This window comes from Xiphophorus maculatus, chromosome 18 (genome assembly GCF_002775205.1).
Source record: "Xiphophorus maculatus strain JP 163 A chromosome 18, X_maculatus-5.0-male, whole genome shotgun sequence".
Taxonomy (NCBI): Eukaryota; Metazoa; Chordata; class Actinopteri; order Cyprinodontiformes; family Poeciliidae; genus Xiphophorus; species Xiphophorus maculatus.
In genome coordinates this window covers 4,765,764-4,791,007 of record NC_036460.1, presented here as the reverse complement: position 1 = coordinate 4,791,007, position 25,244 = coordinate 4,765,764, and the positions used below count along the sequence as shown (strand labels likewise).

At 38.6% G+C, this 25,244-nt stretch overlaps 1 protein-coding gene across 1 annotated transcript; it reads left to right on the top strand.

Moving 5' to 3' along the window:
• The first annotated feature begins 1,160 nt into the window (after positions 1–1,160).
• LOC102223582 (hypoxia-inducible factor 3-alpha-like) lies at positions 1,161–20,061 on the top strand. The gene is made up of 15 exons (XM_005811977.2): positions 1,161–1,272; positions 9,835–10,025; positions 11,244–11,392; positions 11,472–11,556; positions 11,786–11,901; positions 13,465–13,643; positions 13,718–13,824; positions 14,582–14,726; positions 14,829–15,070; positions 15,768–15,925; positions 16,000–16,095; positions 16,782–16,945; positions 17,616–17,727; positions 18,020–18,125; positions 18,761–20,061. Exons 1-15 carry the CDS (start codon positions 1,238–1,240, stop codon positions 18,826–18,828), a joined length of 1,953 nt encoding a protein of 650 aa, XP_005812034.2. The 5' UTR covers positions 1,161–1,237; the 3' UTR covers positions 18,829–20,061.
• The last annotated feature ends 5,183 nt before the right edge of the window (positions 20,062–25,244 follow it).

Here is a 25,244-nt window from a genome sequence, read left to right as displayed (position 1 = left end):
ACGCGGCAGCGTCCAAAGAGTCAAGCTGGAAACGTAGCAACGGCGAAAACAGAAAGATAGAAAATAAAAGCCGTCTTCGCTTAGTTGACCTACTTTCATGGTGCGTTCTAGTCCCACCGCGGAAGGAAGAATTTCTAACTTCAAGGCCAAAAAAAGACAATTTGAACTTTCCTAAAATTCAAATCACTGATCCGAAAAGGTGTATTTGGAGAAATACTTCCAAAATCCCGACACTAAATTTCCAAAAAGGCTACAGCGATGGATTGCTTCCTTGTAGCGTGGACTGTGTGATTCTCCTTAGAACTGCGATCCACTCAGCTTTTAACTCTAGTCAGTGACATGTTAGGGTTTTGAATTAACAAAACGCAAATGAATACAATGTTTTGCTAACAATTGTTAGCCTGGACGCTGCCCAGAACAGTAACACTGAGTGTGACGTCATTTTGATAGTCTAAATTCCCAGCTAAAGTAAACGCACCACAAGATAGAACGTTCGCCATTGACGTTGAAAAGCTGCCTTATTTTAGTAATTTAAATTTAAAAAGTGTAACCCGTGCAATATATGGGCACAGTACATATAGGGACTTATTCCGTTATTTAAAATAATCTATTATTATTTTATTCATTCCAGAGTTGCGTCATGGCAGCATATGGAGTTGTTCTGTTAATTATTATGTGTTGTTTTATACACTGTTGTGTTGTTTGGTCGAATTGTTTCATATTTGGACAATTATTCTCAGAAACATTTTATAGGGGTGGCAGGAAATTTTTGGGAGGCACAAACCAATATATCGATTTAAAGCTATTTAAAAAATATTTTAATTTATTTGTGTCAAAACCTTTGAGTGAAACTTAATAATATTCTCATTTTCAACAAACAAAGGTTGATGTGTGTATTAAAAATTAATACTTACTGTTGAAATATTTTAGACTGATTATAGAAACATGATAAAAAATATTACCCTAAATTCTGGTGAACTTAGGAGATTTTTTAAAGTAAAACAAGAACTGAGGAAGTTGTAATTTATTGACTTCACTGATTTATATTAACCTTCACTGCTTTTCGGCGCTGAGTTTGTATGAGACTTTTATTCTGAAAGGGTGAGCGGAAGTGGACTGTGCTAGCCGTTAGTATCTTTATCCCCGCGCAGTAATATCTGTTTATTCGTCGCTTTTCTGAGCTACAGTGAACGTCGTAAGGAAACAGAGAGACTTTGCTTTAGTGTTCTGATGAAACATGGAGAAGGAAGACGGGGTCGTGGCGGTTAAACGGTGAGATCCATTTATTTATTACTATTTTTTTCAAACGAAAATTGGGTTTACATGATTCTGATGTGAGAGAATTTGCTCGAAATTTCCCGAATTGAGTTCGGCTGCGAGAACAAACAGCTGCATCTTTCTAGTGTTGTGATTAAATGAGCTAAATCCGCTGCTACATGCTAAGCTAATTTCCCCGTTTTGCTTGGCAAAATGTGTCGCTTTTGGTGAAAATGTGTCGTGTGGATGGGCTCTGGAGGCCCCCTGCTTCTTGTTTCTGCGCCATTGTTTACGCCACGGTCACAGATGGAGGCGTTCTGCGTGGATTCAGCCTTACTTTTAATTTCACGTTGTTGCATTGATCAGAAATGTCTACTGAGAGTTTGTGTTTATTTGCTGCTTGTTTTTACAGTGTTTTCTGTAAAAATGATCTGCAGGAGTAGGTCAGATGGTTCCTCTGTTCTGGTGACATTCAGGGTAAAAGTGTTTAATTTTTGTTTATGCAAAAGTCTAAGTTATTTATATAAATCTAATTTGAATTAAGGGGATTTAAAAAAAAACATTTGAAACGATCTGTTCTTATTCCATTATTTGATAAATAACTCCAGTGTTTGTATTTGTGTCCCTCTCCCTGCTACAGGACAGTAATAAAGCTCCTGCTGTAATCCTCCATTACTTAGTAAATATAGTTCACACACATGGCCACAATCCAGATTATGTTCTCAGTCAGTTTCGGACTCCAGAGGACATAAACACACACTGCCATTTAAACAGATAATGACCACAGTTTGTCCTCTGATCTAGGACAGTGTGTTCTCTTAAACTCCGCCCTCTTGCCAAATGTTTTTCTCTTCTTGTGAATTTTTGTCGGATCTTGACTGCAGAGGTCTTAGTTCCTGAAGTCTAGCTTTCTTCCTGTTGTTTTTTGCACATTTTTAAACACTTTTAGCCACTTTCAGTTTGACAGGTGTGGGGCAGAGCTGTGTTTCTTCTGTTTTGTTTGTTTTGAATTCAGAAGCCAGCCAAGTTGTTCATTTAATGCCTGTTGCTGAACCAATGGCCTGTTTTATTGTGGAATATTGAACTCACCTGGCCTCAGGTGAATACTGCTAATGGCTGTGATCAGTCTCTATGCTAACTACTCCAAGTAATCCAAGCCTATAATTATAACATTATAACAGTGGATAGTCTGTTTACGAAAGTGTAAATAGTTTAATTCTGCATCTATCAATAGCTTTGGGTGATGTAGCTGCCATTGTAGATATAAAGGAAAAGATTATTCATGTATCAGAATTCAAGTTGATTTTTCCTACTTTGAACTACAAAAATCTGACTCCATATTGCCTTGTTTCTACTCAGTGGTACGGGTTGGTATGGTACGCTACAACCAACTCGTGCCGCACCATTCCTGGGCCCGCTTCAGTTCTGGGCCCATGGTACAACGGTTTGGTTTGATTAGGGTGGCGTTACTGGCGTCCATTGATTTCAGGATAGAAAAACGGCACTGGTTGAAACAAATACAAGACATAATAGTTTGTTCTTGCGTTAGCTTGACGTCATGTTAGGAGTTTGGGCCTAATGCTGCCTGTCCAGTGAGAGTCCAACTAGCAGTGAAAACACTTTCCTGAATAACCTGGACCATAAAATACCGCTTGGGTACAAAACGAGAGATGACAAACTCCAGCTTACTGCACTGACAACCAAATCTTTTGCATGCAGGACGTCCATTTTGGGTTTAGACTTTATTCTAAGCATTCTGACCTTAGTGGGGTGTCCTATTTATATTTGGTTGATTGGGAGTTTGGAAGTTTTTAATTTTACGTTTAAATGAAACAAATGTTTGCTTAAGGGTCCTACATACTCGGGCGCACTGTGCAGACTCCAGAAACTCTGTCAGCTGAGATTTTATAGTCAAGTCTACTGATCTCTCATGATAAATTTGGTCATTTCCCACCATCCAAATGGATTCTAGCGAGTTCGATGAGCTAGTTGGGCGCCTAGCTCCGTTTATTCCCCACAGTCAGTGCGGCACAGAGCGGCAGTCCTTATTGCAACTGATCCATCAACTCAACATCATCATCAGCCTGGTGTTGCATGCAACAGAGTTCGATGTGAATGCTGTTCCACAGCTTGATTGTCTCTTTCAAAACCATAATGGTGGATGCCCTCAGGGTAGCAGTTGTTGTTTCCTGAATGGTGAAAATCCTGGCATACGTCGCCAAGTTCCTTGGGAATTATTCGGATGAAAGTTGATTGTCACGCAGGTCTGTCACAATATCAGATTTTATTGGACGATAAATTAAATATGAAGTCTCTCTAAACAAAACTGTCCTACACAAAAAGGAGTTTAGCCATCCAGTAGAAAAAGAGAAAAACGATAAATCATGCAAATGGAAATTATTGAGTTTGTTTTAGTTTGTCTTGTGATTAATTGATTTATTGTGACAGGAAAAGCCGTATGTCCTCATCAGATGATTTACACCCCGATTCTGTCCTAAAATTACAGAGATGACTTAATGGGGGCTTAGGTGAGGCAGTCAGAGAGCCGAGTTGGCAGGTAGATGTGAAGTGGGAGGAAAAGTTCCTTCATAACCAGCAGAGCTGTTGTCTTTCACTGCCACAATCCTATATAGTGAAAGCCTACGGTTTTCCCTTCAGCTGCATCTTGTTAAAACGACTGAACTGTAGCAAAATGACAAGGCAGAGAAAATGAATAATGGATTCATTGGATAGAAATTTTACTTTTTTAAAGGGACTAAATGAGGGCTGAAATGCTTAATTTGGATTAATTGATTATCATCAACTAATTTAGTAACCAACGAATCATTAACTGGAGTATACAGACTCTAAGAAAAGGCAATTTGCTGAAAGAAGAACCCATTCAGGCTATAAAATGTTTTCTTATTTAAAAAAAGGAATTGATTTGTTTTATTTGTCATTTTTAAATATATTTATTATAGTGTATAAAATAAGTTTAAGGGGTTAAATTAAAATCTAAATTTTTATTAGCCAATTAATCATCAGAATAATTGATTAATCGATTACTGAAATAATCGTTAGTTGCAGTCCTAGACTAAATCCAACATCTTTTATACAAAAATCAAAACACTTTGGTTCAGTGTATTTATGCAATTATTAATCGTTCAAATGATCATATAAACATATGATTAGTGATGGATACATTATATAATATTAGTCAATTTTTGTTTTTGGTGCTAGTTGTTATATATGTGGACTATACATGTAATAATTGTAAGTTTTTGTAGGTAGTTAAGAGGTGAGAATTTTGATAAATTTATTCTCCCACCCACTCCTTTGAACATGTAAAACAATGGTTTTGACATCATGCTTTTTGCTGTATTTTTGTATATAATCAATAAATAAACAAACAAAATGATGAAAATGGTTCAAGGCTCCCTCCAGTTTAACTCCTCTCCCAGAGTTTTATTATCTCAGCCCTGTTGTTGTTTTCTCATGTTTCTTTACGTCAGTCTCCGCCTCGTTGAAACAGGACATTCAGTAAATGTTTGCTGAGGAATGTTATCGCTGAAAGGCCTCAACTCCTCAACTCCTCAGAAATACAGATGTTTGTTTCAGACTGAGCTGACTTGTGAAACTTCCCCGCAGCAGATCAGGCCTTTCAGGAACTCCTCTGTCAGAGAGTAAACCGCTTAAAGCTCCGCTTCACAGGGATTTAACTGCAGTTTGGCTGCAATTAACGATTATTTTAGCAGTCGATTCATCTATCGATTTATTTTGATGATTAATCAAATAATCAGGTAAAAAAATTGGCACATTTTGTGGACTTTTCATCAGACCACTCAAGCCTTTTTATACAGTATTAGAAATACATTTAAAGATACAAATAAATAAATAATTCAGTTCCTTTTTAAAATAAGACGATAAACATTTTCTTGCCTAAAATGCAATAATAGCATTTGGTCTTTTGCAGCAAAGGATTCATCTGCATCTAAAAATACTTCTAACATGAAAAGTTTCTGCACATAGTATGAACGCTGATCTGTTTTTTTTTTTACAAAATTTGAACCAAATGAAGCTAAAATTGCCACTTGAGTAATTCTGCATAGAAAGTATTTACAAACAAAAAATGTTTTTTTATCTTAACTGGAAAACGTACATAGTTTTTGCACAGTTATTTTTTGATTAAGCAGTTGCTGAATTGGTTAAACATTATTTGAATAATCAATTAATCATGATTAACTGTTTCAGCCCTAAACAGCAGCTTTACATCTATTCTGTCAGCTTCACTCTACTGCCTCCACTGATTCAAATTATTTTGTGTAAATTAGCCTTAAAGGCGTCCTGTGGAATATTTTAGAATATTTTCTCTGCCATTCTTGACCCCTGAAAGCAGAAACGTATTCCTCCTGGTTCTTCCTCCCCTACAGTCCTCTGCAGAGCTGGTGTGTGGAGTTTCTCATTCCTCTGGAGTCGCGGTGAAGTTTCAGGACAGCTGTGGAAGTGGGCATGACTTGGCATGCTCAGCCGCCTACACACGGCGGCGGCTTTTAACCTTAATCTGGATCTGGTTGCTGATGCAGCGTGATCAAACTGAAATGTGTCATGTCTGTTTACTCGGCGTGTTTTTGTTCTGTACACTGTACTTCCTGTTCTTAGTACACGGAGTTCTTCAGTTTGAGGACGTCACAGTTGGCTCAGACAAACCAGCCAGCCAGGAAGAGGTCGCCGTGTTTTATTAGCTGTAAGCTAGTTGAACAGTAAACGAGAACAACCCAAATGATCTAAAACGTGTTGCAATCATCAGTCTGAGGTTTTGTTTTTTTCCCTTTCACTCGCTCAAGTTTAACTCTGATAAACAGAAGCTGGACGTTTATATCAGAGTCGATCCTGAGTGAAATTCCAGCCTCTGTTTGCATCACGATGCTTGCAGCAACTTGGAGTTATGCAGCAGCTGCACAGTTTTAACAGTTTTAAATGGGGAAGCAACCTGAAGTATTGAAGAAATGCATTTCATTGCAAGTTGCTACCAGCTTTACTTGGCAACAAACTGAAGATTTACTGTTTTAAATCGTTCCAACTGCATCACATTGAGAGCTTCTGTAATAAATTCTGCAGCCTTTAACAGGATTTACACCTCCAGGATTTACATCTATAAAGCTTTTCTCACCTGCCGAAGAAAAGCATTCCCTCAGCATTATGCTCCCACCACCATGCTTCACTATGGTGATATGCAATCTCATTTTTCTGGACACGTTGTTTTGCTCCATACCAATAAGTAACCTCTTTTGTTTTTTGCATTTGACCTGAGCAACTCTTTAGGGCTGCAGCTAACATTTATTTTGAATGAAAAGAATGAAAGAATTTATCATTCTGACGATTAATCGATTTATTTTGACGATTAATTGGATAAAAAAACTGACATTCTGCCGGGGTTTTTTATTGACCACTGAAGCTTATTTTATAAGATATTAGAAATGCATTAAACAATGCAAATAAACAAATCATTCAATTCCTTTTTAAAATAAGAAAATAAACAATTTGTGGCCTAAATCGCACGAACAGCATTCTTTTAGTGAACTTTTGATCATTTGTAGCAAAGGATTCATCTTTTGCTACAAAACCCTTTTAACATCAACACAAGAAGCTCAGCAGTTTCTGCTCGACTTGGTATCAATATAGTGTAGGACTGACCTGGTGATTTTATTTTATTAAAAAATGAATAATTGGATAGCAAAAGATATATATATATATATATATATATATATATATATATATATATATATATAAAGCTAAAACTATGCCACTGGAGTCTTGGGCAGGATAGATTTACAAAGTTCATCATGAATGCAAAATATGTATATAATTTTAGTCCAATTAATTGGTTAATTGTCTTAGTAATCGATTAATCAATAACTAAAATAATCACTGGTTACAGCCTTAATATCAACTGATATGAAATTCTTCCATAGTAATGTATTTTTTGACCGTATTTTCAAAGCCCTGGATGTTGTTGTACATTTACCTTTTGCCCTTTGAGCAAACTGTTACCCTCCTCGCCTGTAGGGGCGCTGCACCAGGAACCACTGAAGGAAACGACACAAACACCTTTGAAGACACTGAGCACAACTTCCTTCTTCACCAAATGTAAACAAAAATAGAGTGGCGTCAGATTTTAGTGGTTGTAGGATTTCTATTTTGTCTTTGGCTAGAGACCACTAACTACTTCCCCTACTAGCGCTTGGCTAATGCGTTTGTTTTGGTTGTATTTACCCAGAATCCCCTGCGCTGTCGTCCATGTCCTGGTTTTGGAGCGGTCTCCGGTCTGCTTAGTGTTTAAATATGCATTCAAACCAAATCAGAGTTCACTTCGAACGAACACAGACCGAGGTTTGTAGGAGGACCAGAGTTCACTTTTTGGTTCGATTAGCATTCACACCTCCCCAAACGAACCGGACTTTCTAGTGAAATGGACTGGAGTTGGATTAAAGCGGACTGAATAGAACTGTTTACTATCTGATCTCAACATCAGAAGAAGAAGAAATGACCGTAAACAGATTTAAAACCGATGAGTCAGCGTGACGAGTTTGGGTGTTTTGTTCTGTGCTTAAGCTGCAGTTATTTTGGACTCAGCGCCTCTCTGCTCTGGTCCTGCTGGTTTCAGGTGAATCGGTGTCTGCAGCGTTCCTCCGGCCTCCGCCCAGGTTTTATCTCACTGTAATCTGCTGCAGGTATTTGACATTTGACCCCTTGCTGAATCTCATCTACACGGTTGAAACGCGCAGTACACATGAGGGTCTGTGGGGTTTCTGAGGTCAGCGTGCCTACCAGAGGGGGTAAGGAGGCCCTCTGCGGCTCCCTCCTCCCCCTGCAGAAACTTTCACAACAACCCACAGCGTGGTTCACGTGAGCAGAGGCGGCGCGCCACGCGTCCGCTGCATGGCCGCTGAGGTGTCGCCGGGAGCTGCTCTGTTCTGGTGGGAACTGGGGTGTTCTGGCAGAAAACCAAGTCTGGAATCATTTATTGTGATTAATCGATTATTCAATTAATCAACTAATTTAGTTAGTGATTAATTGTTAACCAGAGAATTGCTGCGCAATTATGAATCTATAAATAATCAGATCACATGTTGACGTTGGACACAAATGATCAAGTGTTCACTAAAGGAATGCTGTTATTACATTTTAGGCAATAAAATGTTTTTTCGCATTTAAAAAATTTCTTGAAAAATTTGTTTATTTGCATCCTTTAATATAATAATTTTTATGTTAAACTAAAAAAGACTGTCGTTAAACAAAAATCTGCTGAATTTGCCAAGATTTTTTTTATATGATTAATTTATTAATCGTCAGAATAATCAATTAATTGATTAGTAAAATAATTGTTAGTTGCACCCAGAGTTGGAATCCCCCAGAATAAGTAAAAAGGAAGTGATTTAGATTCCAACAGGAGTCAGGAAGGATGGATAAACGTCTCAGAGGAACGAAAACAGGAGAAACATTTTGTTTCCTTCTCAGATGGACGTCGCCGTCTCCTCCAGCACTGAGGCGCCATGTTTGGGTCTGGTTTGCTCCACGGAGGCGACGTGAAGCAGGATAAACATTTTATTTTCTCCCCACACATGGTGGGAGTGTCTGTGTGTGTTCTCTGGTCCGGTCCGGTCCAAACCGAGGCTCAAAAGCTGCAGAGTTCACTAGGTTTCCTGCAGAAGGAGGAGGAGGAGGAAGGGGCCGGCTCCAGGCTGCGCTCCATGTCACAAGTTACAGATCCTGCTGGTATTTTTCCACTTGAGATTGTTTTGCTAGCCTTGTGAAGTGGGTGTGGGACATCCATGTTTGGGTGGACTGGCTGTGTCTCTGATTTTACTCTGATTAGCTCAAGCTGCAGCAAGTTTAACATTTTCACTTCTGTCAGGATCCAAACAGCTGCAGCTTTTTGATGTATTTTACAGCAGGTGACAGGAATCGGTGGATCTGGACGGATTTTACAACCTGAGAAACAGAAACCATTCAGATTAGAGAAGCACAAATCTGGTTTCTACCTGCCAGCGCAGATTTCTGGTTTTCTTTGAGGTCATCTGCTGAGTTGGACTCTTTCTGATATTTTCTTTCTAAAACCTATAGATAAATACAAACACATTTTTGTTTTAATTCAATCTAAACTGTATTTCAGCAACTGTTTGGTGCTTCTAAATATAGCAAGGAAGGCGCTGAGTTGGCAGCGGGGGGGTGTTTATTGATAACTGCATGACCTGATGTCCGGTCTGTCAGTGAAACCTCTAACTGCAGGGCAGAAAAGGACAGCGGCTGATTTTTAGATATTTGCTGATGAGATCAGCTTCACTTTGAAGTATCAGCTGATCACCGATCTCCCAAAATTAAGGAAATTGGCCCAGATAAATAGGCTGGTCGATAAATCGGTGCTCCCATACTTGCATTGTGTCGTCGACTTCACCGCAATCTCTCAAATTAAGCATGCATGTGGCGACAGTGGAGAGTAAAACCTCCTGTTTAACAGGAAGAAACCTGCAGCAGAACCAGAACGGGGGCTCTGTACCAATGACAGTCTGCTTCATGCTCCTCCTCTTCCTCCTGCAGGAGCAGCTCGGAGCAGAGGAAGCTCCGCTCTCGCGATGCGGCCCGCTGCCGGCGCAGCCAGGAGACCGAGGTGTTCTATGAACTGGCCCGGACCCTGCCGCTGCCGCGCCGAGTCTGCACCCACCTAGACAAAGCCGGCATCATGAGGGTGACGCTCAGCTTCCTGCGGATGCAGCAGCTCCTGCAACCCGGTGAGACGGAAATCCTCTGGTTTCGATGTAGATAAAATCTTGTTTATAAAAAAAAAACTTTGTGTTATACTTACATTTTCTAATTATGTCGGTAATAATTTTATCCAGATTAACAATGAAACACCTCCATCTGCATCTCCGGGTAAAATTTGCATCATTCTTGAGTTGCAGATGGGGGCCGCACAAACTCAATCCAAGAACCTCAAATGGCCCCTGAGCCACTCTTTGGACACCCCTAACTTGGCTAACATCATTGTTTATCTTTGCAACATTTAATGCCACAAACGTCACATAATTTAGATTTAATTCTCCGTGTTTGGATCCACTAAAAAAAATAAAACTCTAATATTCAGGGTGTCTGCACGTCCTTAAAATGTCTTAAATTCAGTTTTTAAAAGTAAATTGCTAATTATAGGTCTAAAATTTTGTCGTTCGATTGTATATATAGTCTTTTTTTGTGCTGGACTTTTTGTCAGGCAAAAGTTTGAGTTGCATTTAGACGTTTTCATTAGGTTTTGTGACTCAAGGCTAAAGCTAACTAGCTGCTAATGTGCTCTTTCTAGCTAGCTAACTTTTTTCTGTGTCCATAATGTTTTAAATTACTGTCTTACATTCTGTAATTTAACACAGAAGTAATTTAATTTAGTAGTACAAACTAGTTACATTTATTTCAGTAACTTTTTTGAAAAAAATCTCTTTTATGAGTATTTTTACTACACTGTACTTGGAGTAATTTTATTATAAAGTATTACTTCTTTTACTTGAGTAAAATATCTGGATTTTTTTTAACCCACTAAATAAAAAACAAAAATGTTTTAACTAAAAATAGACACAGACACACACCTGCAGTTTCTGTTAAAGTTTTATAATTTTTTTATTGTTATTTTTTGTTACGTCTGTGAATCATTGTCAGTTTGGTCCTTAAAATACCAAAATGTCCACTTAACTTTATATTTTGGTCTGTCTAAATTTTATTTTTTAAATATAAAATGGATGATAATTTGATCGGTTATCCATTACTTGAGTAAACTTTTTACCAAATGCTTTTTCACTCTTGAGTAATTTCTTGGTTTAATACGTTTTACTTTTACTTGAGTTTAATATGTTGCAGTAAAGCTACTTTTAGCTGAGTATAACCTACCCAGCTGTGGTTGGCATTAAAAAGCTTTACTTTCTGAAACCTGCAGAAACTCTGATGTTGGTTTTTTATTCTAACAGAAGAGAGTGTGAAGAAAGAGGAGGAGGATGAAGATCCGATGGACGCTTTCTTCCCCCAGGCCTTGGCGGGCTTCGTCATGGTGATGACCGAGGAGGGGGACATGGTGTTCCTGACGGAGAACGTCAACAAGCACATCGGCATCACGCAGGTTCTGCCCGGTTCCTCCTCCGGTTCCGATCCCGGCCGGATTCCCCCTCCGTCTGACCGGCTTGTTTTCTGTCTCACAGCTGGAGCTGCTCGGCCAGAGCGTCTACGACTTCATTCATCCCTGCGATCAGGAGGAGCTGCGAGACCTCCTGACTCCGCGTCCAGGTCAGAACCGCAGAACGGCGTTTTTATGGATCAGAACGAACTCAGTAAATATGAATAGTTTATGTAACAACTAAAATAATTCATGAATGAAAAGGAGCAGAAAGACGTAAAATCTTATATCTGCCATGAGAAGAAATTTTTCAAATACTAAAAAAAAGAGCGCAACAAAACATGAGACATGTTTTTATTTTTGTTAGATTTTGAGTGACTTTTGCTTCTGTGTCTTCAGGTCTGAGTAAGAAGCTGATGGCGGAGCAACCGAGCGAGAGAAACTTCTTCCTGCGAATGAAGAGCACCCTGACCAGCAGGGGGCGCACCGTCAACATCAAATCTGCCACCTGGAAGGTAAAGAGAGAGAAATCTGGTTATTTACTGTTTACTTCTTTTCTAAAGTAATTAGTTTAATACTTAGTTACATTAAAAAACAACCTAACTTTTCAGCCTAATTCTATTCTTTTTGCATATTCCATCTTATAACATTTAGTCAAATAAAAACGGCTCTTTTTAAAACTTTTGTTTTGCTCTTTTAAAGTCATGAACTCCAACAGTTTCTGACTTAAAGGACTTTGTTGAATATTTAAACCTATTCTCTGTAAATCAGGTGTTTCTGACTATTCCACCATAAAGTTATTTTGGTTTTTACACGCCTTTGTTCAAATAGATGATAAAAAAAATAATTTAAATAAATCTTTCCTGTGCAACAAATTAATAAAATTTACATCTTTTAAAAGTTAAAGTGCAGGGAGGAGTAATAATAATTTTTTTTTTTTAAATCAGTTTTCATCTGTGTAGCAGGATGCCTGTTACCATGGCAACGCACGCTTATCTGGGATTGTCGTGAGACGCTCAGAAACAAAGTCACGATTTCACGTATTGTTACTTTTATTTGCGGTTACTTTACCCGATACTTGGGGGGGGGGGGGGGGGGGGGGGGGTAATCGGATTACAGTAAGGCAGTTCTTCTGATGCGGTCGTGATGCGTTCCCAGCGTGCAGCAGAGGGTGAAGTTACTGCGTGGCGTTGAGGTTAAATTTGTCCCTCATGTGAGTCCAGGATGAAAGCGATACGAGGCGCTGAGTGTTTCCGTGGAGACAAGCCAAGGTCGCGTCAACGCCTCTGCCAGCGATCCCAGGAACTCGGAGCGCGCCCGGCTCGGTTCTGCAGAGCACCGGACCTGTCATTTATAGTCCAGACGCGCTCCAACAGATGGTACCGCTCAGACCCAACGGGCTGCAGGGGACCTTTGACATTTCATATTGTTTTATATGAAAACAAAATGTCATGCAAAACCCCAGAACACTTTTGTTTTAATTATTGGGACGGATACAGTTATTAATATTTGATCGCTGCATCTCTACTGAAGATAAAACTTTTGGAAAATCAGGATTTTTTTCTTTTACCCAATCACTCCTCTGGTTTCTGTGGTTCAGCGTGATGTAAGGGCGGCCATCTTGTTTGACAGCCGTGCTTTACTGTTTATTTTTGAATTCAGGTCAACTCTACAATGGAACAATAAGGCCAGGCTGGTTCTTTTTTCTTCTTTTTATAATTGATACTAAGGTCGAAATCGTACGATAATAAAGTGTTAACATTAGTGGATTACAGCAACACAAAAAATAACAAAAGAAAATATCAAAGCTTTTTTCTCGTTAAAAAACTTTTTTTAAGACGTCCTTCAGGTAGAATTGCGTCTTTATTCTAGTATTATGACTTGATTCTTATTTTTAAACACTCCTCATAGCCTGGCTCTGGTACAGCTCACATCAAGGAGGATTTAAACAAAATCCACTTTTCTGTCATTTGTAATTTCTTTTTTATTAATCTTTTATGAAGAAATGGTAGCTTTTATTTGTTTTCATCCCTACTGTCAGGATGGTAGCGACAGTTTTCCTCTCGCCCTTCCCTCAGGTTCTCCACTGCACGGGCCACATCCGCCCCTTTGGCTCAGCGTCGCCCCCTGCTGCCAGAGTGATGACGCTGCTGTGCGAGCCGATCCCCCACCCGTCCAGCGTGGAGTTCCCTCTGGACAGCTGCACCTTCCTCACCCGCCACACCATGGACCTGCGCTTCACCCACTGCGAGGGCAGGTGGGTCGCTCGCCTCGTCCTCCGCCCACAGAAACACCGGACTCGGGTTTTACTCTGCGGGTTTCTGTCGTCAGGGTAACGGAGCTGGTGGGCTACAAACCGGAGGACCTGATTGGACGCTCGGCCTACGAGTTTTATCACGCGCTCGACTCGGATCGCATCAAGAAGAGCCTGCTAACACGTGAGTTTAATCATTATTATTCTCAATATTCAGATCCATGTTTTACTATTGTATAGCAATATAAATATTAACACAAAATATGTAAACATGAGAAGCAAAGAATAACATAAAATCAAATACCTGAAAGAAGGATGGAAAGAAGTTCAAACGTATTTAATCCACTCCTTCAAGTCAAACATTATTAATCATATTATACGTTAATTATATTAAATATATTTCTACTTCCAGAAAAGAGCTTAGCTTAACTTGTAATACCATTAATAGGTAGAAATATATACCCAACATATACAAATCTGGATGTTGTGAATGCATACAAAGTTATAAAAAATGACTCAAAATATTTTTTTAAAATGTCAAGTTTTAAATAGAAAAAAATGCAGTGTTATTAATAAGTGTAATAAATTAAAATATTAAAAATTTTATAATTTTATTTATGGTTTCAGTTGTGCGATATTTTTATTTAGTTGTTTTTGGTGATTGTTTTCATTTTGGATATTTAAAATGTTTTCCAGTTCTAGAGTTAAATGTTCTTTACAAATTTAAAATTTGTAATAATAATGTTGTTTTGAGGCCATTAATAGTAATGCAATAATAAAGCAAGAACACATTTTCAATTATCAATAAACTTTAAATTATAATGAACATGAACATCGTGCTATTAATTGATTTATTGCTGAATATGACAGGGTTACGCTCGGCGGCGTTGAACGTTTGAATAAGTGTAAGTGAATCAAAGTTCCTCTTCCTGTGGCTGCAGTTCTCTCCAAAGGCCAGGTGAACTCTTCCCCCTACCGCTTCCTGGCCAACTGCGGCGGCTTCGTGTGGGCCGAGACTCAAGCCACCGTCCTCTACAGCAAGACGTCGCAGCCCGAAGCCATCGTCTGCCTCAACTTCATCCTCAGGTGCTCCGACCGGCAGAGAGCGAGCCTTTCCTTCCAGAAGAGGAGGAGGAGGAGCGATGAAGCAGCAGCTCTAACCTTCCTCCTGGTTGTGTCCTCCTGCAGCGCGGTGGAGCAGCCGGACGTGGTGTTCTCCGTCGAGCAGACCCGCTGCAGCCTCCTGCCTAAAACCGAGCCCTCCTCCCCGGAGCGCGCCGCCGAGGACAGCGGCATCTCCGACACCTGCGACTCTGACGGCGAGGACGCCGGCAGCTCGGCGAAGCTCCTCCTGAAGCTGACGGAGAAACCGGAGGAGCTGCTGCAGCTGCCGGACGGCGGGGACGGCGTGGCGCCGGCGCTGACGGCAGGTGAGCCGGCCGTTCTGACCCGTTAGCCAGTTATGATCGGTTTCAAACTACGGCTGCAGCTAACAATTATTTTAATACTCAATTATTGAAATAATTTATTATTATTAATAGTCCAATTATTTGTATGATTAATCACTTATTCTGATGATTAATCGTACAAAAATGTCATATCCTGCAAATTTAATAGTAATTATTTAGGGCTGCAGCTAATGATGAGTTTAGTTATGGATTATTATGACAGTTAATTGACCAAAAAAATTAAAAATAGGCACATTCTGCAGATTTTTCATTTGACCACTAAAGATTGTTTTATACAATATTATAAATACATAAAATGCAAATGAACAAATAATTCAATTATTTTTTTAAATTAGAAAATAAATCTTTTATTGCCTGAAATGCAATTACAAAAAACCTTTAGTGATAGTTTAATCATTTGTAGCAAAGAATCCACCTGCAGCTAAACAAATACTAAATAAATACTTAAATGTTTTTATTTCTTGTACAGTTTTGGTTTAATTTCTGCTCTTGTTTGTTGTTTTCCCACCAAATGACCTGTTTTTGAGTCGGTACTGAGATTAATCGATTATTGAACTTGTTGAAGATTCTTTAAAAAATTGGGTTAATAATTAATAACAATTAATTCAATTAGTCGTTCCAGTCCTATTTCCAACCAGCACCTGGTTTTTCCCTTCAGGTCGGGTGGAGCTGTCGTTCGCCAGTCCTCCCAGTCCAGACGTGGTTCCGGACCATCCTAAGGACCTGTGCAGCCCTCAGCTGCGGCAGCTGCTGTCGCCCATCTTCGACGGCCTGAATCCGTCCTCGTCCCCGGCCGCCTCCTCTGAGCCGGACCTGGTAAACAAACCTCCTCTTTTAACCAGCGAATGGTTCTGGTTCTGGTCTAACTGCTGGTCTCCGTTCGGTCCCAGAGCCCCTGTGAAGAGGAGGTGATGGACACCAGCGAGGTGGAGCGCTTCTTCACCATCTGCCCGGAGGAAACGCAGCTCAAGGAACAAGCCATCGAGGTGGGAGGCAGGAAACTACGGCGCCGCATTGGAGCCGGTTTAGACGGGAAGAAAGGGAGAGAATTTCAGCCAAAACACTCAGAAATTTAGACAGTGATGCTAGAAATTTTATTTTAAAAACTTGGAAATGTCTGACCTCCAAAAATCTAAAATTGCAAGAAAAACTGATATTTTGAGATTAATTTCAGAAATTTTCTCTAAAAAAAACAAACTTGGAAGATTCTTACGTTTCAAAAGTTGATAATTTTCCACTTTTGAAATTCAGAAATTTCTAGAAAAAAATGGGGACATTTCTGAGTTTGAATAGTCGAAAAGTTTCTATAAGAACTTCAGAAAATTAGAAATTAATCTTAGAAAAGTTCTTTTAAAAAGGTAAAAAAAAAAAAAAAAAATTCTGCAAATCAAAATCTGGTAAATTTTCACTTTTGAAACAGAAATTTCTAGAAAAGAAGTTTCTGAGCTCCAAAAGTCAAACATTCGCAAGAAAAAAACTCTTGATTTCTGAGTTTCAAAAGTAAAATATTTTAAACTTCGTTTTTTCTAGAAAATTTCTGAGTTTTTCAGCAGAAATTTGCTCCTTCTTTTCTACGTAGATTGGCCGTAATAAGCCGTTGTTGTAACGGATCAGAATCCTGTTGATGGATTGAGTCGGATTTTAATCCCAGCTGTCGTCCATCTTGTTTCAGGACGTGGAGGGGAAGGAGCTGGAGATGTACGCGCCGTACATCTCCATGGACGACGACTTCCAGCTCACCTTCCTCAGCAATCTGCCGCAGGAAGCCAACAAACCCGCGTCGCTGCTGTTCCAGGGCACCGATGGGATTCCTGCCGTCACCGTCAGCAGGAAGAGGTGAGTGACATCACTTCCTGTCGGAATGATCCTGGTTCAAGTCCTGAGAGAGGTTTATTAATCAAGTTGATCCAAATTGGTGTCAAACATTTGTGCTATCACTTTAAAGATGTCAGTAATAGTTTCCTGAGGTCATGAAAGGTCAGCTTGCCCCATCCCCCACAACATTAAAAAAATCTAACAAATTTGGTGTCAATCAACTCTGTTTTTAAGTGACATAATTTGAGATTTTCTCTTTCAAAAACGTGATTTTATTTGTACGTTTTAGAGAAAACATAGTTTGTCCTGAAGAGGGCGCCAGAGGAAACATTTTTCTCCTCTTAAACACTGAAACCAGTGTCTCCACTACATTTAATGGATGAACACTTTCCCATGTAGTCTTCCTTTTTAAAATTATTATTACATTTAAAATGACAGAGCATTTAATTATTGTTTGAATGTCTACAACAGCAGAAACTACATGTTTACAACTACAATGTTTGATTAAATGTTAATTTGTTCTAAAAAAGAATCACCTTTTTCTTCTGATAAATATTTAAATTAAGAATTAATTTGGTCTTGATAAATAAATAAAAAACAAACTGAGGTTTTAGCTTTTGAACATGTTTTTTTATTGTTTTAATCAGATTTTTGCTGCCTGGTTTCACCGGTTCGTCTGTTTCTCGTTCAGGACTCACGACTTGGACAAAGAGCCGCCGCCTCTGCTGATGATCCAGGACAAGAGACACAAGCCGGACCCGTCCTCCATAGAGGAGGAGCTGCTGCTCAGCAACAGGCTGCTGGTGAGGCCTGCAGGATGCTAACTGGCGTTAGCGTTTAACTCTGAACATTCGCTTTCAATCGGATCCACTTCAGGTTCAAACTAAAAACTTTCAGATTCCTTTCTAGTTGTTTTTGAATGAAATGTCCTGATAGTTTAGTTGGTAGAAAGTTCTAGGTGCCATTTAAAGCTAATGCTAATGCTAACATATTGCATGGTAACTAATGAAGGCTAATCTGAGCCTCATAGGTGCGTTAATTTAATGCTTGAAAGCCTCTCTGATCTTTTTCTGTGGTGTTTTTTTTTTTCCCCAGGGTTCGCTGGAAGACGGCGACCAGCCGGATCTGATTCTGGACTCCAGACGCAGTCAGCTACTCACAGACAGAGACCCGGTTCTGTCAGAACTGTGCGACACCGCAGGTAAAAACAAGCGCACCCACAGCAACCCCACACAGTACAGGCGCAGACTCTGATTTATTATTAAGGAAATGAATCTCAAACTACGGGAAGTAGAAGTAGTTCTTTTTCTACTATGGAGAGGGAACCAGAAGAAGAACTACAACAACTAGAAGAACTACTATAGTAAAGAACTAATAGAACAATAACTAAAACAACAAATAACTGATAATTTGTTTTCTCCTTTCCAATAGTTTCATGTTAATAGTTATTTTTTCTCCTAGTAGTTCTTCACATTAACAGAAAAAGTTTTTTCTTCTCTTCAGGTAATAAAAAAATTCATTTGAAAACAAACTGACTCTGAAACAAGCTCAATATTATAGACACATTTAAAATTTTAAATAAATTTCACCAGCTAAGCATTCTGGGACTTGTAGTCTTGGTGGTGCATGTGCTGTGTACTGGGAGGCCAAATTCGGCCCACGAACCCTAGTTTGAAGACCATGTTGTTTTGTTTCTTCAGAGATTAAAAGTTCAAAGACGCTCTAAGCAAATTAAATTAAAATTGGGGATTTTTAATCACTTTGTTTCTGCAATAAAACATTTTAAAGTTTTTTCCTCCTCATATTTAAAGCAGAATCGTCTCTGTGTCTCTGCAGTTCTGATGAGGGACATCTTCATCCCTCGCCCAGCTGACCTGTCGCCGCCGCTCTCGCCTATGACCTGAGGCAGCTCCGGGGTCGGCGCGACCTCCGCCGCCTCCGCCATCAGGGCGAGCGACTTAGAGAGAGAGAGAGAGAGAGGTTGGCGCCGAGTCCGCCTGCAGCAGCAACACAGCAACTTAAGCGCACACATCTAAACAAAACCACAAACCTTTACGCACAAGATGGTCGCCTCGCACGCGCCTCGCCGCCCGCTGAGGGCTGAGCGACACAACCGACCGGGACGCTTTCCTCCGCTGTGAACCGAGGCGGCGCCGGTTTCCTAGGAAACGGCAGGCGGTGCCGGCTTTCTCCATCTGGAGCGTTCGGAAAAACAGATTTCTTAGTGCAGCTAAAAATCAGATGTATCACATTTTTAATCGTTTCTGTTGTTTTAAAGATGAACAGCTTGCAGAATAAAGAGAAAAAGAGAAAATCTTTCGCTTGTGAAGCACTTCTACAATAATCTGCCATTTTTATTTTCATAATTACACCAAAAACATTTTAAAAACAGCAACAAAATAAAGCGAATCTCAGTGGCAATTTTTACAACTTTTTCTACTTTTTGTTTTTAACGATGCATTAACTGTAGTTTGAGTTTATTTACCGTGTGAAATACCTGCCTGCCTGCCGAACCACTCTGGCGGCGCTCGTTCTGATCTTCCCGGCGTCCCAGGCGGGCGGGGTTCATCCGACACTCCCTGTAAACCAATGCGAAGCGATCAATCAAAAGAAACGTTTTAGGAATTGACTCCCAGACTTCCCAGTGACTGACCCGGCTGGAAAACTGGAACAGATTTTCTCCAGTTTTTAAATGGAAATCATGTATTTTACTAACCGCTTTAATAAAGCCATTACTAGCTGAGTAAAAGTAGAGTTAGCATGTCTATGCTTGTGATTAAACACTAGTGTTTTATTTTCTTCCTTTAAGTTTGAATCTTGTAACAAATTATACCTCAAATCGCTGAACTGAAACAGTTTTGATGAATTAAATCGATGTGAAACATTCAACGTGTCGCTTTCAGGAGACAAACAAACAAACTTTGAATAAAAACTGCCAGGTTGTTTCTCACACAGAGCTCTGTGCCTTCTCACCATGCAGTAAAACCTTCAGCCAGACTGTTACCTTCACTCTGATTCTGCTCTAAAGCTGCTTCTCTGCCGAGGGGCCAATAGATAAATAAATACTGTTTTCTGGAACCTTTTACTGTTTATCCTGTACGTACTCTTGAAGTAAATAAAACTGTTTAAAACTAAAACTGCTGTGAGTTTGTCTGATCTATCAGAGATGTTTGGTCAGGAATTGTCTGGTTTTAAGTTAATAATTCATTAAAATTTATGAAAAAGTTCCAGAATATCACTTGGAAAAAATGTCAAATAATCTGCCAGTGAGACTAGTACTTTTTGAAATCAATATTAAGGAATTATTATCTTGAAACAAGTTCATGTGTTGCTGAAAAGTTACTTCTAAGTTTTGTCTCATTTCAAGTCGACTAAAAATACTAAAACTAATTTTACAGTGAGCAGCTAATGCAGCGTATTAGTCTTTGTAGGTAGAAATCAGTCAATTTTAGTTAAAATGTAAAAGGTTAATTTCAGAAATATTCTAGAAAAAAGTAGGGAATTTGAGTTTGAAAAGTGAAAATATATTTCAAAAATTTATAGAATTTTAAAACTATTTTCAGAAATTTTCTGGGGGAAAAAAAAGATTTATGAGTTTTAGAAAAAATGTGGAAATTTGAGTTTTAAGAGTAAAAATTCTATATGACTTTTTTGAGGGACATTTTCAGAAATATTCCACAAAAAGAACTAAATTAAAAAATTTGCTAGAAGAAACTCAAATTATGAGATTAATGTCAAATTATCCAGAAAAAAAATTGTACATTTCTGAATGTGAAAAGTCAAATACTTTTAACTTTTGAAACTCAGAAACTTCCATGTTTCCTCTAGAAATGTTCTCAGAATAATCTGGTATTTATTGTGTTGATGGAAATTTCCTCCTCTTTCCCTCCGCTTACAACGACCCCAGCACGCCGTTGTCATTGAGACGTTACTGAGGTTTCGTCGGCGGTTGTAGATTCTGATTACAGTAAACCTGAACCTGTTGTCGGTTTGGTCGTACTTCCTCCACACTCAGTTAGCTGGTCATAAATTAACCAGAATCACATTTTAGCGTTTTTTCTGTGGGGTTTTCTGCTGCTAGCCACATGCAGCCTCACATGAGCTGCAGCTAATCTGATCAACTCATGACAATAAGTCAGCAGGTTGATGATTTATTGTCAATTCTTACCTGATTCTGGAGTTCTTGCTTTGTTGTGGTGGATTCATGGAAACGGCAGAACTTCAGACTTTAAAAAGGAGAAAAGATTAAAATACTTAATTATTCAGTCATATTCAGAGATACAGTTGAAACCAGGAGTTTAAATACACACTTTATTTTTTTGTTGGCTGAAGTTAAATCAAATCAAACTTCTCATATTTTATTTTCAGTCAGAAATATTACAATTATTTATATTTGCTAAAACCAGAACATGTAGCAACATTAAGATTTCTTTTTAACTGGCTTCTAATTCAGAGATAATTACCTTTTAAACTGAATGACTTGAGTCAAACCTTCTGGGATTTTTACCCATAATCCTCCCATGATTGATAATTTGATCAGTTACTCAGTACTTGAATTGACTTTCTACCAAATACTTTTTTGCTTTTGAACAATTTCTTGGATGGATACTTTTTACTTTTACATAAATAAAAATATGTTGAAGTGCTTCTCTTACCCTCCATTATTTACTGTATGTAAACTTCTGACACTGAAGATGCTAATAAATTAATCTGACAGATTATCTCATTATTACCAGAGTATTATGGCCATTGTAGATAGAACTAAAGGAGGAAATTTACACCAAAACAAAATTTTGAGACTAATCTCACAAATTTTCTAGAAAAAACTTGGTAATTTCAGTGTTTGAAAAGTTAAAAATGTGCTATAATAAATCTCTGAAATTTCTAAGTTCTTTCTCAAATCTGAAATGAATCTAAAAATTTCAAAAGTCAAAAATGTTCCACTTTGGAACATTTTCAACTTTTCAAACAGAAATGTCTCAAGTTTTTTCTAGAAAATTTCTGGGACTAATCTCAATTTCTGATTTTTTCTTCTTGTAAATTGTCAACTTTACTCGCAGTTTCAAAAGTAAAAAAATATTTGATATTTGAAGCTCAGAAATTTCCACATTATTTCTAAAATAATTCTGAAAATTTTAGAGACCTTTGTAGCAAATATTTGACTTTTCAAATTCGAATTGTTCAGAAAAAAATGGAAATTTCTGAGATTAATGTCAAAATTTATAATTTTTTTCTTGCTAATTTTTGACTTTTAGAAATCAAACTTCCAAGTTTTTTTCTAGAAAATTTCTGAGATCTCAATGTGGTTTTTTTTTTCTGGCAAATTTTCTACTTTGGACTGAGTTTAAAAAGTCAAAATACTCGACTTTTGAAACTCAAAAAAATTTCCAGAAAATCTTGGACATTTCTGAGATAACTGTAAAAAATTTCAGTTTTTTCCTTGCAAATTTTCAACTTTTGAAACAGAAATGTTCAAGTTTTGGTCCTAATACGCCGCCGTACATTATTGAGTCTTAAATTTGGTGAATCTAACAGACCTGAAATAAGATAAGTTTGGTTCTGGTTTAACTTCAGTGCCAAGGGCCCAAACGGACCGTGGTGACGTCAGAATTGCTCCTGGGGGGTTCTGGTATTTCCCCCCCCCCCCTTTTGCTGCTCCGGCCTCTGATTCACCTCCTGTTCGCTCATCCAGAAACATTTTGTGACTAAAAGAGGGAGATTTCGCCTTTTCAGCTCCGTTTCTTCATCCACTTCTCTGAGCTGCCAGGACGTGACGTCATCGCGGGCAGACGCGCCCGCAGCCGTTGCAAAACAAACGCTGGCGTAATTTTTAAACTCCTCTCTTACATAAAAACAAAAATTGCCCCACGGTCCCACGTGGGAGAAGGAAGGAAGTGTTGGTCAGGATCGCTCATCGAACCGAGCCTACAGTAAGCCGGACCGGACCGCCTCCCTTCCCGAGTCATCGATCCACTTCCGCTTTTTGTGGTCGGAACTCCGAGGATTCAAACCGAAGCAGGAAGTGGGACTCTAACCCTGGCTACTACCGTCACATGCCAAGTTAGCGTTAGCTGTCCAGTCTCTTATTATTCAGTTTATATCACAATAATGGGCATTTCTGCTCTATTCCACCAAAAACTTCACTTTCCTGAAATCTCCAGGATCGTTAAGATGTTTTTGGTAAATCTGAGACTGGTTCTCCTGATTGCTGAATCATGACCTCTGACCCATCTTCGTCTGTAGATTTGGGCCAAGAGTTGGAAAGTAAATACGTTGTGTTTGATACACCAGGTCAAATAAAATAATGTCCAAGCAGATAACCGGAAGTAGCACATGGCAACGTTTATTTTCAACAGGTAACTGCTCTTCTTCTTCTTCTTCACAGGTTCCAGCTCACCTCTCTTGTGCACAGCAAGAGCGCCACCAATGGCGAATTGTTATATTTCGTTTACTTTCGGATTATACAACCAAACAGCCTCCAACACATAGGAGCATAATCAGACCAAAAATGTCTAACAATCTTAATCCTAGAGGTTCCATTATTTCTTTGTCTGGAAAACCACAGAAATAGTTACATTTACTTACAATTTTTTTTTTTTTTTTGTGGGGGGGTACTTTAAGGAGTAGTTTTATGTTTGGGTAATATTATGAAGAATTGCTACGCTTACTTCAGTAACATTAACAGACACAGTAACTTCTGGGAATGAAGCGTAAACATGTTTCAACCAAAAACAAATGGACAGTTTATGTTGAAGTGAGACCTCTTGTTTATATACCAGCTTTTCATTCTGTTGTTTACTATCTGGTGAGTCTGTTGGCCATTTGGAGGTCAGGTGAACATATATGGAAACTATACATACAATCACTGGAAGCACTTTATCCATATGGTGAGACTTAAATTAGCTTAAAAGTTAATTTCAGTGTGTATAACATTTTCATCAAAGCTATTTATATTTTTTGGTCTGTTATTTAGTTTATTCAACCATCAGATTGAAACTAATTCCTGCTCTATCCATTCAACTTTCAAGTGTTTTAGTAAATTTAAACAAATCTTTCTTTAGAAATGTGGGCTGTGGATGTTGATGTTAGCAACTTTTAGCAATGAGATGCTATTTCAGGCATTAATAGCTTTGCTGACATGCTAACTCCTTTTAGCAAAACCTAAACACAATAATTGTCTTGTCCAGCGTCGCGTTTTGTCTTTAGCGGATGCCATTTGTGCGTCAGATTTACGGGGCTACCAGAAATGCGCGAATTCAAAGGTTCCGGTAGGTGTTAAAATTTTTAAGGCATTAAAATCTTATGTCAAATATTAATCGACATTGACTGTTAAAGTCCCAGCCCAGAGGTACGCATAACTTATTGGCGTTTTAATGATTAAAGCATGTTATGATCAGTTACTCGTCCTGTTCATCAATATTTTTTTAGTTTTACTACAATAAAAATATATTGAAGTAATGCTACTTTCGAGTATATTTTAGTTACTAGCCCCTCCTCTGATTGGGACATCATGTGCTGCGTATTGCGAAAAATATTGACCGATTACACTTCTGTCGTAATTTTACATTTTACAGCCCTGTGCTTTATGGATGTATTTTCGCTTTTAAAAATCATTTTAACATTTATCTTTGGATTTACTCAGATTATCTTTAAATATTAAGATTAGATCGATCTGAACCATTTACAAATCAAGTAACTAAAACAAATTTAAAAAAACAAAACAATTAGCCCACTAAGTGCTGTTCTGCTGAAACAATTGGTTTGGTAACTTGAAATTTCAACATCTCACCAACTTAAAAATAAAGCAGAAACCCGCCCAACTTTTACGTTTCTGGACATGTGGAACCAAAGTTTTCTCTTTCCAAGAGAAAAAAGTCCGGATTTGAGTAACTGTTAGCTTGACTCCTGCATCAAACATCTGATTCTCTGAACTCCGGTTCCCTCTGACTGTTGGATGTGGTCAGCCTCTGAAACAGTCACATTTCCTGCAATAAATCTTTTTTAAAAGTCTTGAAAGAGAACTGAAATGGTGCAACTGCTATAAGAAACCAGCGACACAAACCATGTGGGAGTTTCGACTAACCTTCAGCAGGAGAAAGCAAAATTCTTCACTTGTATTTGCAGATATTAAAGAGAAACGAGCCTCGCTGCGTCTCCGTCCATCACAGCTGAAACTAATTACGTCACAAATCAGACCAACATAAACACCTGAACCATTTATTTATTACATTAGAATTCTGTGCAATAACACAATGTACAAATAGTCATCTGCAAGTATTACAATCCTTTTAACAAGTACACAAAATCAAACATTAAATAC